This window comes from Gymnoscopelus microlampas, assembly GCF_963454915.1.
Source record: "Gymnoscopelus microlampas genome assembly, chromosome: 15".
In the NCBI taxonomy this organism is placed as follows: Eukaryota; Metazoa; Chordata; class Actinopteri; order Myctophiformes; family Myctophidae; genus Gymnoscopelus; species Gymnoscopelus microlampas.
Genome location: NC_139952.1, coordinates 22,806,641 through 22,824,764, shown reverse-complemented (window position 1 = coordinate 22,824,764; position 18,124 = coordinate 22,806,641). Strand labels below are relative to the sequence as shown.

The 18,124-nt window shown below is 44.4% G+C and overlaps 1 protein-coding gene across 1 annotated transcript in view; it reads right to left on the bottom strand.

The window, feature by feature from the left end:
* Positions 1-17,625, bottom strand: part of angpt2b (angiopoietin 2b) — a 30,499-nt gene extending 12,874 nt beyond the window's left edge. Inside the window, exons 1-5 of the mRNA XM_084079829.1 lie at positions 16,619-17,625; positions 9,029-9,184; positions 5,694-5,815; positions 1,554-1,786; positions 305-426 (exon numbers count right to left, since the gene is read on the bottom strand). Coding sequence (XP_083935955.1) covers positions 305-426; positions 1,554-1,786; positions 5,694-5,815; positions 9,029-9,184; positions 16,619-16,951 — 966 coding nt within the window. The 5' untranslated portion in view covers positions 16,952-17,625. The remainder of the gene's footprint in view (positions 1-304; positions 427-1,553; positions 1,787-5,693; positions 5,816-9,028; positions 9,185-16,618) is intronic.
* Positions 17,626-18,124: the final 499 nt, after the last annotated feature.

The window sequence follows — 18,124 nt, the reverse complement described above, 5'->3', positions numbered from 1 at the left end:
TCAACCTCTGCGCCATAAAAGACCAATAGAATGGCATTACGCGGAAACAGTGTGTACTTTCCACCGCGTGTTGTTGCCCGTGGAAGTGATCGAACCTCTGCGTGACCGTTTGTAGTTTGTTTAGTTTCTTGGTTAAGCAATACATTAGCCGCTGACTCAAATAGTAGAGAAAATCAATCAACCAATGCAGCACAATGGGATAAAAATGGCTCACAATAACAGTTCCCTGTGTGAGGGTTGCCATGTCACACTCGATTGTGTTTTATTTAGCAGAAAACGCTAATGGTTTCTGGAGACCTATTACCTTGACGGTCTGCGTGGAATTGGCGAGTCGTATGCTATATATCCCGTTCTCTGTCATTCCTGATCTCAGAATCTCGGCGCAATCCCGGAAACTGGCGGTTGGCTCCTCTCTGACAGCGATCTCTAGAAAACACATTCAGATGGAACGTTTGGGATAGTCACTTTATCGACTAAAACCGCTGACTTGACATTAAAACCCCCAGATTTATGAGGGTATGTATTTCCTTTATGGCTTTCAAGTTCAAGTTCAAGCAGTTTTATTTGACATTCAGCCATATAGAATACAGATTTAGAAAGAGGAGGATGTACATTTTTCCCACTTTTCCACAAGTCATATACCTTTGAAAATCACAGCTTGCAAAAACTATAACTGACTGAATAGTGAATACTCAAACTTACCGCTATCATATATCTATATATATATTGGCCACAACCTGATTCGTGTTTTTCACACATCTTGTTACATTGTGATACTGAAAAATGTGTTGCCTATTCAAAATCTGGTTGATCGCCCTGTCTTGCCTTACCCCACTTTGACCCTGGTGTCCTTATTTTGCGCATGTCATTAAAGGGGAAATAGTCCTTCCTTTCAAAGTTTTCCAACGTAGCCAATCTAAGCTCACAATACGTTCATCACTACGTGTTGTGAGCGCTGTTGATTTTGACTTTTTTTTTTCTTCGTTTTAGTCAATAATCTTTTGAATAAAGTTCCATTTAGTTTTAGTCATATTTTTGACATGTTTTTGTCTAGTATTAGTCGACTAAATATAAGATTATAGTCGACTGAATCTACTGTACAGTTGATTTAGTCAACGAAAATGTATTTTGGCGGTGCCTTGATCATGGCGTCGTAATGGCAGATTTTACACTTGGTTGCATGCTGAAAATAGCCGATCTACAAGCTCACAACACGTCGCGCTGTGACGTGTTGTGAGCTTGTAGATCTATTTTCAGAGTACAACACCCACGTGCAACATACACGACTTGCCTTTTAGTTCTACTGGATCTCTTCTCCACTAGTCCCTCCCTCCCATTTTAGTCTAGTTTATATTTGTTGACGAAATTGTCAATTATATTTTGTCTTAGTTTCAGTCATCATAGCTTAGTTTTTATTTAGTTTTCGTCAGTGAAAAAAGGTAGTGCATGAACATTTTTCATCATAGTTTTAGTCGACAAAATCAACACTGGTTGTGAGCTTGTAGATTAGGCTATTCCGCATAAGGCAACGCATACAGGACTTAAGTTGTTACCGTTGCAGTGCTTGACCATGGAGAGCAGCTGCTGGACCGTGTCGGAGAGCGCGGCCTGCTGCCTCTGAAGGAGGGTGCTGTTGAGGGTGGAGCTGCCCAGCTCGCCCTGGAGCTGGCTGACCAGCCGGCTCTGCCTCTCCAGCACGTCCTGGAGCTGCTGTTTCTCCCCCTGCAAGCCCTGGAGCTCCCTGCCGTAGTGGCCCTCCAGCGCTACCAGCCTCTGCTCCAGACCACTGGCAAAAAAACACACACACAGAGAGGCTGGAGATGAGTGGTGGAAAAAGTACTAAAATGTTTTACTTGAGTAAAAGTATCAATACTGCAATGTAGAAATACTTTGTTACAAGTAAAAGTCTGGAATTAAAAATGTACAAAAGTATTGGTATGGAAATGTACTTAAAAGTACCAAAAGTAGAAAGTGCTGCATTATGCAGAATGTCCCATTTCACAAGTTTTCAAATGTATAAGAATCTTTTGTAAATAGCAGATCTACAAGCTCACAATGCGTCGCGATGCGACGCATTGTGAGCTTGTAGATCGTTTTTTTTCCAAATGGCCGAAATATATATATAAGGCATTAGGCTGAAGTGGTTAATATGTTTTGTAATAATAATCATTCTACAAAGTAACTAGTAACTAAAGTTTTCAAATAAATGTTGTGGAGTAAAAGTACAATATTTGGATCCGAGATGTAGTGGAGTAAAAGTACTGGATATTGGAAATATTCAAGTAAAGTACAAATACCTAAAAATCTCACTTTAGTGCAGTTCTTAAGTAAATGTAATTAGTTACTTTCCACCACTGGTGGTGGAGGTGGGAAAGAAAAGAGAGAAGACCCCCCCCCCCACTAATCCTGTTTATCTTTATGTACCTTTCAGTCTCTCATGTCAGGCAACTCCTCAATCTTCGAATGCCAAAGACATTCTAAACCTTCTGCATAGGAAGCTGTCATCAGTTTTTCATTTTCCTGTTATTTAAAATTTATGTTTTTAAATGTCCATTTGTGCTAAGCAGCAAGCTAGATAGGCTTTACCACTGATTCTACTGATTTACAATGGGACTTACGAAACGGAAGTGGTGGGGGGGGGGGGGGGGGGGATTACGGGACATCTGCTTTATTTTCTGCTGAATTTCAACGCTTCTGACGTACAGACTGTTATAGGCGGAAGGCTTGTGAGAGTTGTGTGAGCCAGCAGTGTGTATCTCCAGAGACTACTCCCTCGGTGGCATTGCCCCGGCTGCGATGAGGGATGAGTTATAGACTTCAGGCTGAGAGTCTCATTGGGCTAGCACCACAGAAACACCTGTACAGCAGCGATGTTCACAGATGGGCCTGAAAGCTAGCGCTCTCAATCACAGCCACATGGGGCAACAATCTGACTGTGTGTGTGTGTGTGTGTGTGTGTGTGTGTGTGTGTGTGTGTTGCCTGCAGAAAAGGTCTGCAGCTCCAATGAACATCATAAATCCATGCTGCATGATCGTTATGGCTCTGACTAATGACTGCAATAGATATTTATTGAAACAATCCAACCATCCAGATTGAATGAGTTGCTTTCTCAGCCCCGCCCCTCCCTTAGTGCGCGCGCACACACACACACACACACACACACACACACACACACACACACACACACACACACACACACACACACACACACACACACACACACACACACACACACACACACGCACACATTCGCCGGTGCTAGTCAATCTCTCACTATACGAGCATGCACTCTTCATGAGCCCGGGAGAGAGAAAGTGTGTTGTCGATTCACATAGATTCCCAAAGGCACACTTGATGAAAGTGTATCGTCGTTATCTGTTTTGTTTTTTTGTTTGTTTTCTCACCTCGGGTACAGAGGAAACCTTGTCTATATATTCTCATGATACAGTTAAGGACTGTTTGATTTGTTAGGGCTAAGTTCAATAAAGAACATTTGGATTGCATTACATCATGGGTGTTCAGACTGACGCGCTAACAACCGTGTAATGTGGATCTATTGCAATTAGATGACTCTCCCTCTCTCTCACTGCAGAGTAGCTGCTCTTGGTGCTGCAGTTCCTCCACACTGCTGTTTTATTTAGTCACTGTCAGACAGCAGTGGTGTAAAGTAACTAAGTACATTTACTGAAATTCTGTACTTAAGTGCACTTTTGAGGAATTGTTACTTTAGTGGAGTGTCTCCAATTTGCACTACTTTTACTTCTACTCCACTGTACATCTCAGAGGCAAATATTATACTTTTTACTCCACTACAATTATTTGAACACTTTAGTTACTAGTTACTTTGTAGATTTTGATTATTATTACAAAGCATAATAATATAGTCCCCACTCCTTGGGGTGTTTTTTGTCACTGCATATGTATATAATATCTGAATATCAATACTCTTGTTAGCCTTGTCTTTTTTGCGTATGTGCATATACAGTATATACATATGCACATGCATTTACCCATCCTGTAATCACTAGGAGTAGTGAGCAGCCGGCACAATTTGGGGTTAAGAGTCTTGCTCAGGAACACACATCGACACATTGCTGGCCTGGCCTGGCATCGTACCTGCGACAACCAGGGCCTCTGGCTGCCCAGCCGGGCACACTAACCACTCAGCTATGGCCACCCCCATAGTATGTCTGTAGATTGTATACAGTACGTATTTAAACAATGAAAAGTATTAACAATGGCTTTTGACTGAATAACTACATTGGATCCATTGGAACACACGTTATTTTTTTTCCAATTCTTGAAAAGTATCAAACATCCACCGTGATACATACAAGTTTTTCGACCGACGTCAGGGATATGCCATTTCTGTGAAAACAAGCATTTCTATAGTTGGAAGCGTTCCAGGAGCGGTAGTCACTCACAACATCCCCTCAAAATGCTTATTTCTCTTGTGGCTGACCCCGCGAGTCCATGGCCGACCCCCTCGATCGCATAATGTCCAAATCATGGCGATTGCCCTTTATAAGACACGTCCATTTATTTACATATGTCAGGGTCCGTGTCAGCGACATGAAGGACGAAGGGCCATAGGGCCAACGCGGGGCCAGATCTGTAACAGGTGTCGGCAGAGCTGCAGCCGTCACACTTGGTTCAGATGGATGGAATGAATAACAACCAGATAGGGAGGTATGGGGAGGGAAAACAAGTGCTTCCTTCACACCGCCATGCCTGCCTGTCCTTAACCCCTGCATCGACAGCTGGCCCCGGCTTGACCTTGCGTTCCTAGAGAGAAGAATGGCGAAACCACTCCATCACGCGTCCTTCCCCTTCCTCCCACTCGTACCCCGCACATGCATTTACACGCACACATACACAGTGGTGGAAAAAGGTACTCAAATGTTTTGCTTAAGTAAAAGTATCAATAATGCAATGTAGAAGTACTATGTTACAAGTAAAAGTCCCGATTTCAAAGTCCCGAATTCAAAATTGACTTGAGTAAAAGTACAAAAGTATTAGTATCAAAATGTACTTAAAGTACCAAAGGAAAAAAGTACTAAAATGTTTGAAAATAGCAGATCTACAAGCTCACAACACGTCGCGATGCGACACATTGTGAGCTTGTAGATCGGCTATTTTGAAATAGCCTAGGTATAAAATAGGGCTAAAGTGGTTAATGTATGTTTTATAATGTAATCATTTATATCTGCAAAGTAACCAGTAACTAAAGTTTAAAAATAATTGTAGTGGAGTAAAAGTACAATATTTGCCTCTGAGATGTAGTGGAGTAGAAGTAAAAGTATAGACAATTGGAAATACTCCAGTAAAGTAAAAGTACCTCAAAATTGTACTTAAGTACATTACTTGAGTAAATGTACTTAGTTACTTTACACCACTGCACATACATGCACGTGCACTAACGTATGCACAACACTCGCACACACAAACACAAAAATGCAGAATATATGACCACTAAGTGCACTCCTGTGGTTCCTGCCTATGGAGCAGGGTAAGACATGTTATTACAGTTGGTGCTTCTAATTGACTGTATAAAGGACAATATTAATAGCTGTAATAAAAGTGTTCAATCTGCAACATTTCTATTTCACTTAGTGCACTTAAGACGTATATCTGGAGAGTGGCCAAGCACTTGAAATAGCTTTTCTATCGTCTACCAGGGTAGCGTATTTACCTGTTTTTGTCATTGAGGCTTGCGATCTCCTGGGTCTGCTGGAGAATGTGTTTCTCCAGGCGGTTGGTGGACAGTGAGTACTCAAGAATCTGGATTTCCAGGCGACTCGTTTGGTTCAACACCTACAGTATAGATTGGTACAAACAGGGACACAGATTGACAGATAGAAGGGTGGTTAGTCAGTGTTTAGATGCAAATCCAATCATGTGGATCTCGGGATCCATAGAGGAATGGCATGGTTCCAATATGTTTCTTTGTCTTTTGTTTAACACTCTGACCGCCGGGCCCGTAGCCTACGGGCCGCTAAATCCAACCGTAAAGCGCCGATCCCGTAGCCTACGGGCTGTGGTGCTTTTTCCTTTTTTGCGAAAAAAAAACTTTCCGACACGGACCATTTCATTGTAACACCACCGGAAACAGAATTAATCGGGATCCGGTTTTGCCGATCCCGTCAGCCCTCGTTCTAATGACGAAACTGAAACCTTATTTTCTCCTTGTAGTTTTTTTCTCCTCGGTGATCACTGTTTAACATAAACCGTTCTAACTACAACATGGATGCCCCGTTTGACACGTGGTCTTCACTGCTCGAACCAGGCACATGTCCGCGATGTAAACAAACAGTGCACAGCTCAATCTTACAGATTTTAACAAGGTCTATGGCGACGTGAAAAAAACAAAAAACAACAATAAAACGTTGGCACTGGTGAGTACATTATGAGATTAACCTCTGGCGGCCAATGTGTTAATGCCAATCACATCACTGTTACTCTGTAGTATTTTTCTTCCCCTTGTACTGCACGTAGCAAATCTACGCCTCCACCAGCGTCTAGCATGGAGAGGACGCCCGGCAATGATGACGCCTATGTCACCGGCAACCCCTGGCGGTGGCACAGGTCCAGGAGTGGGCTTCCTTTTAGTGGGCAGAGTGACGACAGGGGTGATGAGTGGGCCAGGTGTGGGCGGGGTAACAGTGATGTCAGGGGGGGTGGCGTCAGGCCTCGCTGTTGGCACGGAATCAGTGACGTCATGGGTGACGTCAGGCCCGGCTGTTTACGTGCTGTCATTAACGTCAGGGACTGTTGGACTTGACTTGAACTTGGCGAGCGGTAACGTTTAGCACAAAATTACTGTACCAGTGTCACCCTGCACGGAGCAGAGATACGTCCCGTTGTTCGCCCCTGAGGTCATTCAGCACCTTCGACGACTGGTTTGATCACTTGAATGTCACTCCTGCCACTGTTGTTCATTTTAGTCAGGTTGCTTAGGCCCCGATTTTAGGAAAATGTGGACACGGCTCACAAAAGCATTTTTTCTACATGCTCTCCATCACCATAGGTTTCATTTTGGAAGGGGAGCCACGTCATCAAGATGGCAGAAGGCGGCCATCTTGGATTTCAAAGATGCAACATCGCGCTTTTGTGAGCCGTGTCCACATTTTTTGCTAACAGACCTGACTATTTGGTAATGGTACTGTAGTGACCCCTTCACTAGGCTGTGCCAAGGCAGAGAACAGCTGAACACAACCTTCCTCAGCCTGTATAAAGTACCGTCTGCAGGTCAGTTGGGGAGCATCAGAGAAACACTTGTATTTTTCTTTCCCACAGTCCCAGTCGCAGTTCACCACATCTTGGCGCAGAATCCCACATTCATGTGTTCACACATAAGCCATCGTCTGTGTTTGTCCAGGATGTCTCTGGTATTGTTCAACAACAAAAGGATAATTCATTATGTATTTCAAGCCTATTTTGGATTTATATTAGCGCGGGTTGTCGCAATGAAAAATGAAAATGAAAATAGCCAATATCCAAGCTCAAACACATTGCATGCTTGACATGCGGTGAGCTTGTAGATCGGCTATAGGGCATAGCAGTGGCTGCCATTTTGTGGTGCCACAGATATAAACTATATATTATATATTTAATATAGTATATGTTAGTATAGTATTTTAGTATTAATGTATTACTTAAAAAGGCTGTATCTCGGCTACTGTGTACTTTTTTTTTTAACTATGTATTTTTGGCCGAGACATGCTATTTTAAAAGGCATGAAATTGAACGGGGAGATCGCGATGACATTTTTTTTTCTTTTCGCTGAAGCACAGTGAAACCCGCTGTGATTAGCAACCATCAGGGGATCGATCATACTGGAGATAAATATTCTGTGACTACTTGAAAGAGGTAAGAAAATTTAAAAATCGCTGGCAGTGGGTGCACGCAGCCAGAAATAAGTCTGGCGGTAAGAGAGTTAAAAACAACAACTCAGGCTAGTGTAGCATCCTCCTCTCTTTCTGCCTTTTTTCCTACTGTTCCACCTGCCTGGCTCCCTGCTGTGCATTCTAGTGAACGTGACGCGGATCAAAAGCTACGCTAACAAATCCATAATGTTGCACACTTTCATACAAGGCCCTGTGATGTTGCCTTTATCAAACCCACACAATCAAAAGTAATTATCTCACTTGCCCCCCAGGGTCATGTTTTGAAGCCGCAAGATGAAAGAGGAGATTTGCAAAGCGTCAAAAATGTTTATGCAGGTTGTGTTATCCATCCATCACAGGGACGTTTATGCTCGACAGAATCAAAGTATAGCGTGATCAAAACAGCCCAATCTGTAATAACAGCTTTGTGGCACGATTAGACATCTGTGTTGTGATACTGCCTTTCATGTTTTAATTGGCTTGTTGTTAGCCACCCTTTGTCAGCTCATTGTGTCAATCAGTGTCTGTATAGAACCAAAATACAGCCTTTTTCCGAGCAGCATGTCAGTACCTCTGGTAATTTAATCTAATTAGCTACTAATCCACATCTTGACCACTGACATCATGCTTCTTAGTGTGCGTGTGTGTATGTGTAGCACATGTAGTGACCACATGTTGTGTAATATCTCTAAAGGATTTAAAGCCCATTCATTCCAATTACTGGGCTTCCAAAGTAGCCTCGCAAAACAGACTGTCGGCTCTCGCAATTTTCAAATTGTCACTGTCGGTTGAAAATCTATATCCAAAACCGTTCCTTTTTGTTATAAAAAAAAGGTAAATAGCCGATCTACAAGCTCACAATGCGTTGCGACGCGCTGTTAGCTTGTAGATCTGCTATTTTCTCTATGTTGGTGTGACACTCTTGTATGATGAAGTATAGGGCTTTAATTTACGTTAAAAAAAAATAACTATTTGAAACCTGAAGATATGAGGTTTCCGCCGACAGCAACGAAAAAAGCACTGACAACCACGTTTCAACCGTGTGATATCAAACAACAATGAATAAACAACAACTCCACCAACTGCACCTATTTATTGGCATTTTCAATTATATAACATAAATAACTTTTCCTGCTTTTACCTGAGTCTCGACATCCGTCAGCTTGCGAGTCTGTTCCGCTGACTGGCTGAGGAGGTTCGTCCCCATCTCCAACATGGCGGCCGTCTGGGTGTGGACGGCGTTCCTCGATATCTCCTCCATTCCGGAGCGCACGTTCTCCTGAATGTAGTTCTCCAGCTGTGGGTTATTTCCAACACATGGATCACATATCGCACATTGTAAGAATTAGTGGTTTTGCAACCACTTTAAACCCATGGCATCTGTATTTTCGGGTTGTCATTATCGACAAGCTCACAACGCATTTGTTTTTCATATTTTCACACAACATCCCTATCTGTGACCTCACCCACTGCTGTACAGTAGCTCTGGGACTCTGTCACATATTGTAGCATTGCCAATCCAGAATACGGGGTGCATGGCCGATCGGGAACCTGCATCTGTGTTAAGTTCTGCACAGGCTGTGGGAAAAAAACGGTGGATTTAAATTTTACCACTGTTTTTACTAAAGACTGTAAAAATCTGTAGGAACTTTGGACTATGTTTTACACTTTTTTTTATCTGGAATGACAATGCTATGTGACTGACTCCTGAAGCTACAGCGAAGGGGGGAGGTCATGCATGGGGCTATATCAAATAGGGCTTAAGTGGTTCATCTCTGCAGTGACAGACGGTCATGCTGATGATGCGATGATATCTCTGAGTTTGACAACAGTCTTGACAGCGTGTGAAGGAGGAAGTTGAAGTGACATTGAACTGGCTATTCCTCCTCTTGTCACCACGTCGCTCTCAGGTGCTCTGGTGGAACTTGCTGCGGCCCATGTATCCCTAAGGCAACTGTTAATATCTCTATCCATCAATTCATCCCCTCGCTCTTCTGCGCTCTGTGGCTTTACCTCAGGCAAATGCCACGCTCGCATTAATGAAATGAACTAATATGTAATATGCACAATGGTGCAAGAGTAGCTTTAATAGCATTTCAGAAATCCAGCGTGATTGCTGTATACCTGAGTGGCTGCCGCATGACATTTGTGACCAGGACTTAAGGGACACTTGTTCATATAGTCGAATCAATCAACTGGCTCGGGAGCAAGAAGGGCAAATGGAAACTCATTTTATTCCATAGCTGAGATAAAAATAGAGTGCCATCCATCTCGCAGCAATAAACAGATTCTTTTATTAATGCGGCTGTTTTGAGTTAATGGCATATGGAAGACGAATTCCGCTAGCGCTCATGGCGCTTTAGTTGAAACGTTTACCAGTCGTGAGCTATGGAATTTTGTTCGACGCTTAACGGGCGGCAGCCTGTGCCTCGTAATAAAGCGGAGTGGGTTATGGAAGGGAAGACATTAATATTTATGCTGTTCCAGGGAGAACGGGATCAGACTTTCACTCACTAAATCCCTTTGCTGGAAAATGAAGTCGCTAAAAGAGTGAATATTCACAATTATCCAGCTAATGAGTGGCTAATAAGGAAAGAGGAGGCACATTTGAAAGAGACTCAATTGTTTATTTTCTCAATAAAGAAAATGCACATTCGGGGGAATATAATAAGGCGTGACCACCACATTTATTTATTTATTATTATTATATATTTCTGGGGAGTATAAGCTAATTGGAGCAGCCAATAGAGATGAAATGGCAAGTAAATCGCTTGCAGTAATCTCTTTCTCTCACTACATGAATCCATCTCAGACATTTCTTTGGACGACTAAAGCCTGATTCATGTTTTGTCGTACCACGGTGTCACACGGCGAAAATGGCCGATCTGCAGGCTCACAACGAGTCGAGGATGCGACGCGCTATGAGCTTGTAGATCGGCTATTTTGGGGCGCGTGACTCCGCCGTAAGACGGAGCATAAAATGGAGCGCGAGGCATCAGTGGACCGGAGACAGATCCTTTCATAATGAATGCCATGCAGAGATTACCAGAGGATTAGAGTCATTTCCAAAGGAGGACAACTGGAGATCCATGTGACATAATGGGCCTCCATTATTGAAGCCGCTATCAGAAGCGAGTCCTCATCAAAGTGTTCCTATTAAACCCTGCCGTGATAGAGCCTCGGTCCATGCTTCACTGGTGCTGCATGCTGCCAAGACCTGATCCAAACTGGAGACATACTTTTTTTGTATTGTAGCTCTCTCAGAAGTGGCATTATCTGGCCAGATAATCCACAGTGGGAATGTAGCGCCATTCTGTCATCAGTGTGTTTCTAAGCGGGACAGCAGGGGGGCCCGGCACCAAGGAAACGGGGGAGGATTTGTATTACTTGATATCTTAATTGCTGAGTGAATGAACAGATTTGTTCCTCGCTCTCAGTTAACAGGGGGATGGAAGACGCCCATCTGTGGTATGTATGCCTGCCAAATATTAATGACAGGTCAAGGCGGGGGAGGATGTCTTTGCCAGGTGTTTTTGCCCAGGCGGACAGGGTTTTGAGGTTAGGTTTAGGCATTATTTCTGTGAGGTTAGGGTTAAGGTTAGGCATAGTGTTTTGGAGGTGAGGGTTAGTTTTGGGCATATTTTTAGTGAAGTTAAATGTTTAAATGTTTAAGCGCAATCAAGGTGAAACACCAAGGAAAGAGGGAGTCCCATCAAGGCGGGGTATAGATTTGATGGGAGGGAATATCACACGAGTGATCTGACTGATGCTTCACACAGAGACACCGCACAAATGTACCCCTCAATGTTAAGGAATGGGGTCATGAACTTAAAGGGATAGTTCACCCCCAAAGTGACTTTTCTTTCTATCGATTAGTCACCCCATGGAGACTTGAATTCATGGATATTTGTTTGTTTTTGTCGCATTCCTAAGCCAATAATTTGATGACCGGTAGGAGACACAAAGGAGACTCTTTGTGTCTCCTACCGGAACTGCTGCCTGTCATCAAATTATTGGCTTAGGAATGCGACAAAAACAAAAACATATCCTTGAATTCAAGTCTCTATGGGGTGACTGATTGATTGAGAAAATATTTTTGGGGGGTGAACTATCCGTTTAAAGGTTTGGTCTTATGCCTTATTGAAGGGCTTCTCATGTGAATAGATTAGCTAGTGCATGCCGCATAGAAAAAGTTGAACACAGTTACAAAATTGAACTCTTGACACGGGCGGGTGTGTGCGTGAGACGAGCACGAACAGTGAAAAAGGCAGATCTGCTAAAGCTCAGGACGCATAATGAGTATAATTCAGGCTTTAGATGCAGTTAAAGGGTGGGGTGGAGGCTCAATAATGTTCAAGAGGGGGAAGAGAAAGTGTGGAAATTAAAGCGAGAGAAGAAATGGGACGAAAATAAATGCAATTAGTGAATAAAATAAGAAAAAACCCACTTTGGAGGCAATTGCGTACGAGTGCAGCCTCAATGAAGCCGAGCAGAGCGAGTGAACCAGGTCACCAGCCACCTTGATCCCCTTGCAATATTACTGTGTTCGCATGATCTGACATGAGCCTTCCTAAAGCCAGTATAAAGGAAAACACACGCACAGCCCCCACAAGCCCCCTAGGAAAGTTAAATCCTCAGTGTTACTTTCACTGTGAGTGGAGAAATGTAAACATGTTTGCACTCTCAGAGTTAAAGTAACTGTTACTAGGCAGAGTGGAGGGGACTAGATGGTGGGGGGGGGGGTTGAATGGGGACATGTGCCGTGCATGAAGAGAACAGATCCCATTTCAGAATGCTGTGGATTCATGTGTGTGCGTGTGTGTCTTTTATTTTGAACAGCATCAGAGTGAGGTTCACTGGAAGGGCTGTAGCATCGCGGGGGTGCTTTGACAGCGAGTCAGCAAGTTTGGCGTAAACACACAAGTGCACGCACGCACGCACACCGCACGCGCACGTCCCTCCATAATACATAACCCAGTCTTCCTGAATGCTATAGCCACAATCAGTGAGGTGTTGAAAAGCCTTTTCCATGCAGGGTTAAAGGCCGCTGTACTCGGGCCTAAGTATCGGAAACTTTGCACTCGCGGGTCCTTGCTTTGTTTGTGTGGGAGTCCCACCAGCACAGCCATCAGTTATGAATGGCTTTGGCCCTGGGTGCTGAAAGGTGTCGAAAGGTTTCAATCTCCACGTCCGGACGGCAACCTATAGACAAACTGCAGTAACAGACCCACAGACCTGTTTGGCTTGTGTCTCAGCTGAGCTTAGCTCTTAGATGGAAGGCATAAAACTGGCTCTCGTCAACCTCCATGACAGGTCGTATCAAGGCTGTGGAGGAGAGAGAGAAACTGCCAGATGGAGCATTTCTTAGAAGGGTGGTTCTTCAAACTTTTGTTTTATTTCAAGGACCCCCCATCACTCTCAGAGTTACAGACCTGTAAGGGTCTATTTGGAACCGCTTGAAGGAACCCTGAGGGCCACAGGATGACCCCACATTGAGAACCACTTTCTTAGAGCACTGGTTTTCAAAGTGGGGGTCCGGTGACCCCCAGGGGGTCCTTGAGGATTAATGTTAATCCCACAGGGGAAATTCAGCTTCAGCTTCAACCAGCTGATGGCTGTTCAGGTGGTTGTGATGAGCGCTCGGGCTAGTGGTTAAGAATGTATTTATTAATTCTTTCCCACAAATCGAACCCAGGGCGCGTACACACACACACACACACAAACCCACTCAAACCATTAATATTTGAAACCCTGTCAGGGGAACCTACACAAGAGAGCCAGGTTTCCAGCCCACAGCATGGGTGTCAGACTGTGTGTGAAATCCATGGATGAGAGAGAGAGAGTGCGTGTGCGCGCTTGTGCTTGCGTGTGCGTATGAAGAGGAAGAGAGTGAGACAGACATTTTTTGGAGTTCTGACGTGTAAGTGAAGGTTTTGACAGGAGACACATTCATCATCAACTCGGATGGAGATCCCATCCAGATAAATGGAACAAAATGAGATTTATAGAGATTATAGTGTGGAAAGAGAAGAGAAGAGGAGGGCTATGGAGGGAGTTCAAACGAAAAGGGAGTGTGGGAAGCACGTGTGATGGAGGTGACAGAAAGAAAGAAATACAGATTTTCCATTATAAAGAAAGGCCCCAATTGACAGGCGTGGAAAGTAACTAAATTGAATTCATTGAATTGGAGAGGGATTGGTTGGCTGGCCATATTCATATTGAAATGGTTACGGATGCCACGTTGTCCCTTTCATAGTGACCATATGTAACTAACCAACGGTTATGCAGTCTTTAAAAGAGCTTTTACTAGGGTCGTTTTCAACAGAAAAGTAAGCTTACACGTATTTGAATGATATTTGGTAGTATTCAGCAGAATATTCTAGTATTCCCTTGCCAATTTCAACATATGATTCTGTATAATGACCAACTCATATCGTTATTTCAATTAACAATTTAGATATACAAGCTCATAGTGTGTGAAAATGTGTGCAAATATTTGAATATCATATATATTTTTAAAGCGAATATTTGTAAATATTATGATCCAGGGACCTCTAGAAGCAAATATTTAAGAGTTAAAAATGTTGTTTAAAAATATATATATGTATTCAAAGATTTGCACAAATGTTCAAGGTTTTTCCAAAAATAGCAGATACAGTATACTGTACAAGCTCGCACAAGCTCGAGCTTGTAGATCTGCTATTTTTGAATGGCCAAAGTATAGAATAATGGTTCTAGCTCAAATCTAAAATGACTCAGATACAGTACGTTCCCGGATTGAAAGGGCTAAATAACATAACAAACTGTATATGAACAAGTAAGAGTCTGAAGAGATGTCTGCAGACTTTTGAGACTATGCAGCCTGGTCGCCAGAGAAAACGTTGTCACAGCAGTTTTGCAGGAACGTACAGTGATAAAGAATGTTATCCCCAAAACGTTGCATGTGAACGTGGTACGCAGATGAGAACCATGTTGAGTCAATTGTCGATTCAACGTTGCATACTAACGAACCCTAACCTTAAACCTAACCTTAACCCTAAACTTGACCCCTAAACCGAACCATAAATCTAAATGTTGAAATGCAACGTTCCAAAAAAATGTTTTTTTTTTGGTCCAGAAATGTTGTCATTGAACGTTTCTGGAGAAACGTTCAATGACAACGTTTCCTCTGGCGATAGATAGGGTTGGACTACTGTATGTGGTTGAAAATGGGGAGCAAGTCTGCAGTCCTGGAGGGGGAGGGGAGGGGGGGGGGGTCATTCCACAGCTTGGGACACGGGAGGGAGAAGACTCTAGGATGCTTGGAGCGGATGGCCTGCATGCTTTATAGGGAATTGGGACGAACAGAGTAATCTGGCCTTCACACGTCTAACCACTACGGAAAGCAATGCCTAAAAATGGCTTTGAGGATTATTGTATAACCTAAACACCCCGCAGACAAGAATAGAAACAGGGAGGAGATGGGTGGACATTCAGCCCAGTCTTTCACCGACAATAATGCAACGCTGATCCTGGAAGCTGATGACCTTAGCGGTGCAAGCGCTATTGTGAAGCCACTCTGTATCGCACTACTTCAGTCGACTTGTTCCATAATAAGGGCCAAATGGCACAGCAAAGGCCAGTGGCCTGGAGACCAGACGTGCTAAAATGTGCTTCCAGCAGATAAACAAATGTACCGTCGAGGAAACGTGTTATCTTTTTAGTGAAGTTTAGTGCAGAGCCCAGGTCAGGGGAGTGTCTGTAGACTTTGCTTTATAAATGAAGCAAAGCATGTGGCTGAGCCTGCATAGCGAGAAGTTTCTGTGTGTGTGTGTGTGTGTGTGTGTGTGTGTGTGTGTGTGTGTGTGTGTGTGTGTGTGTGTGTGTGTTCGTTCTGCCAGTGGGGGGAACACTACTTAAGCAGGTTTAACGGTCTGAGAAGCATTTGGCTCTCTCTGATATTACTGAACTTCTTTCGTTTTTTTGTCTTTTCTCTTCTCTCATGCAACAGGGATTTAAAGCTACCCACTGGTCTTAAATACTGACACACAAACACACACACACACACACACACACACACACACACACACACACACACACACACACACACACACACACACACACACACACACACACACACACACACACATACTTATATACAGTACACATACGCACACATGAATACACCACATGTTGTCAGAGACCCAGATGTGCACAAATCAAGCATCAGGGAAAATCACTGAGCATAACGAAGGCGTGACAGACTCTGATATCAGAAAGTGAATTTCATAGACATCATGAGCTTGCATTTCACTCCTTGTGGTCTATCCAGCCTAGAAATGTAACTGGCGAGAGCACACAAGTGACAGGATGAGGGCAGCGTACAAGCAGGAGAAGAGGAGAATGTACAGCGTGCACTGGAGCTACTGTAAGATTACATAAATAAGATAAAGACTTTGTTTTGCGAGGAGAATTTGACCACCCTCCAGGGACAACTTTGGTGGTAGTTTTGATGTTAGCAAAACATTTAAAGATGTTGATGTTGACTCTAAATGAGTGCACTTTACCACACTGTAAAATGTTTAACAAGGGTTAAATGAACATTAAATGAACATTTAAAATATTAAATCCTGGGTGTTAGTTAAACCCAGAGTGTACATTTGTACACTCTCTGGGTTGAATCAACATATATGGCTTTACTTTACGTGCACACAGTTTTAGTCTCCGCTCTCGTCTCACCGTTCCGCCTTACCTTCTGCAGCCACAGTGTGTTGTTCTCCGTGGCGCTCTCCAGGTTCTCCAGCTTCCTCTCCTGCCAGGAGGCCTTGGCCCCCTGCTCGGGGCGGCCCATGTCAGGGTCAGCCACCGCTGGTGGCGGTGGAGGAGGAGGAGAGTCCCTCTGGAGGGAGTTGGTGACCTGAACGTCCTTGGCCGGGCGGCAGTGCTCCACCTCCGGCAGGACGAAGGTGTAGCTGCAGGGGCCGTGCTGCACGTGGTGGCGCTGGCGCGCGGCGGCGCCCAGCGTTGCGGCCGCCCACAGGTAGCCCAGGTAGGTCAGGTGGATGAGGGCCGGCGGGCCGCCCATCTCAGGGAGGGGGAGAGGGGGAGAGAAAGGAGGGGGAGGGGGCGGGAGAGGGCTGTTCCACCTGGCTGAATCAGAAAGTGTGTCAGGTGAGTTTCTCGCCCTCTCACCTTAGTTCTAACTCTTGCTCTCTCTCTCTTTCTCTCTCTCTCTTTCTTTTTCTCTCTTTCTCGAAGCTGTCCCACAAGACTTTTGTGTTCCTTCTGATCCTGGCTTCCGCAGACTCCAAAATCTGTTTTATCACTTTGTCTCTCTCTCTCTATCTCTCTCTATCTCCCTCTCTCTCCCTCTCAGTCCCCTCTCTCTCTCTCTCTCTCTGCACGTCTCTGCGCTGTAACCGTTTTGCAAGAGCGAGTCGTCCTCTTCGGTGCAGTTTCCTGACCCCTGCTCGCTCGCCGTTCCTCGCGAGGGCCGACGGCAACACACCACCACACCACAACAACAGCACAACACAGGAAAAGCAGAGTGTTTCCTATTGTAGTTCCAGCTGGGGCAGCTCAGTGCAGGATACTAACAGCTACCACCCCTCCCAATATTCATCTCTCTCTCCTGAGGAGTCACTTTTTCTCGCTCTCTCTTCTCTTTGAGCTGCTGGCATTCCACACACGCTGGGGTAGGAGGACTGGAGTGGAGAGGAGAGGAGAGGAGGCGGGGAGGAGAGGACAGGAGCAGCAGGATTTGGGATGTTGGGTTAGAGTGGTAAAGCTCTTAAAGTAGTGAGTCTACACACACACACACACACACACACACACACACACACACACACACACACATACACAAGAAACCTCCTTCAGCACATAATCACTCAACCACCCTTCTCTCTTTCTCTTGCTCCCTCCCTCGGTCTCTTATGTGTGATTTATACTTTGTTGCACCCGGGGTGTCGCACGCCAAAAATAGCACATCTAGGATACCAGATGTACAAGCTTGTAGATCAGCTATTTACCCGCGCGCAACTAAATATAACTCGGGCTTCACTCTCTCCTGTATGCAGGAAGCCACAACAAAGCATGCACAGCTCACTGCCATAATGGAACAACTCTCTCTCTATTTCTCTCTCGCGCGTGCGCGCGCACGCACACAGACACACACAGACACACACACACACACACACACACACACACACACACACACACACACACACACACACACACACACACACACACACACACACAC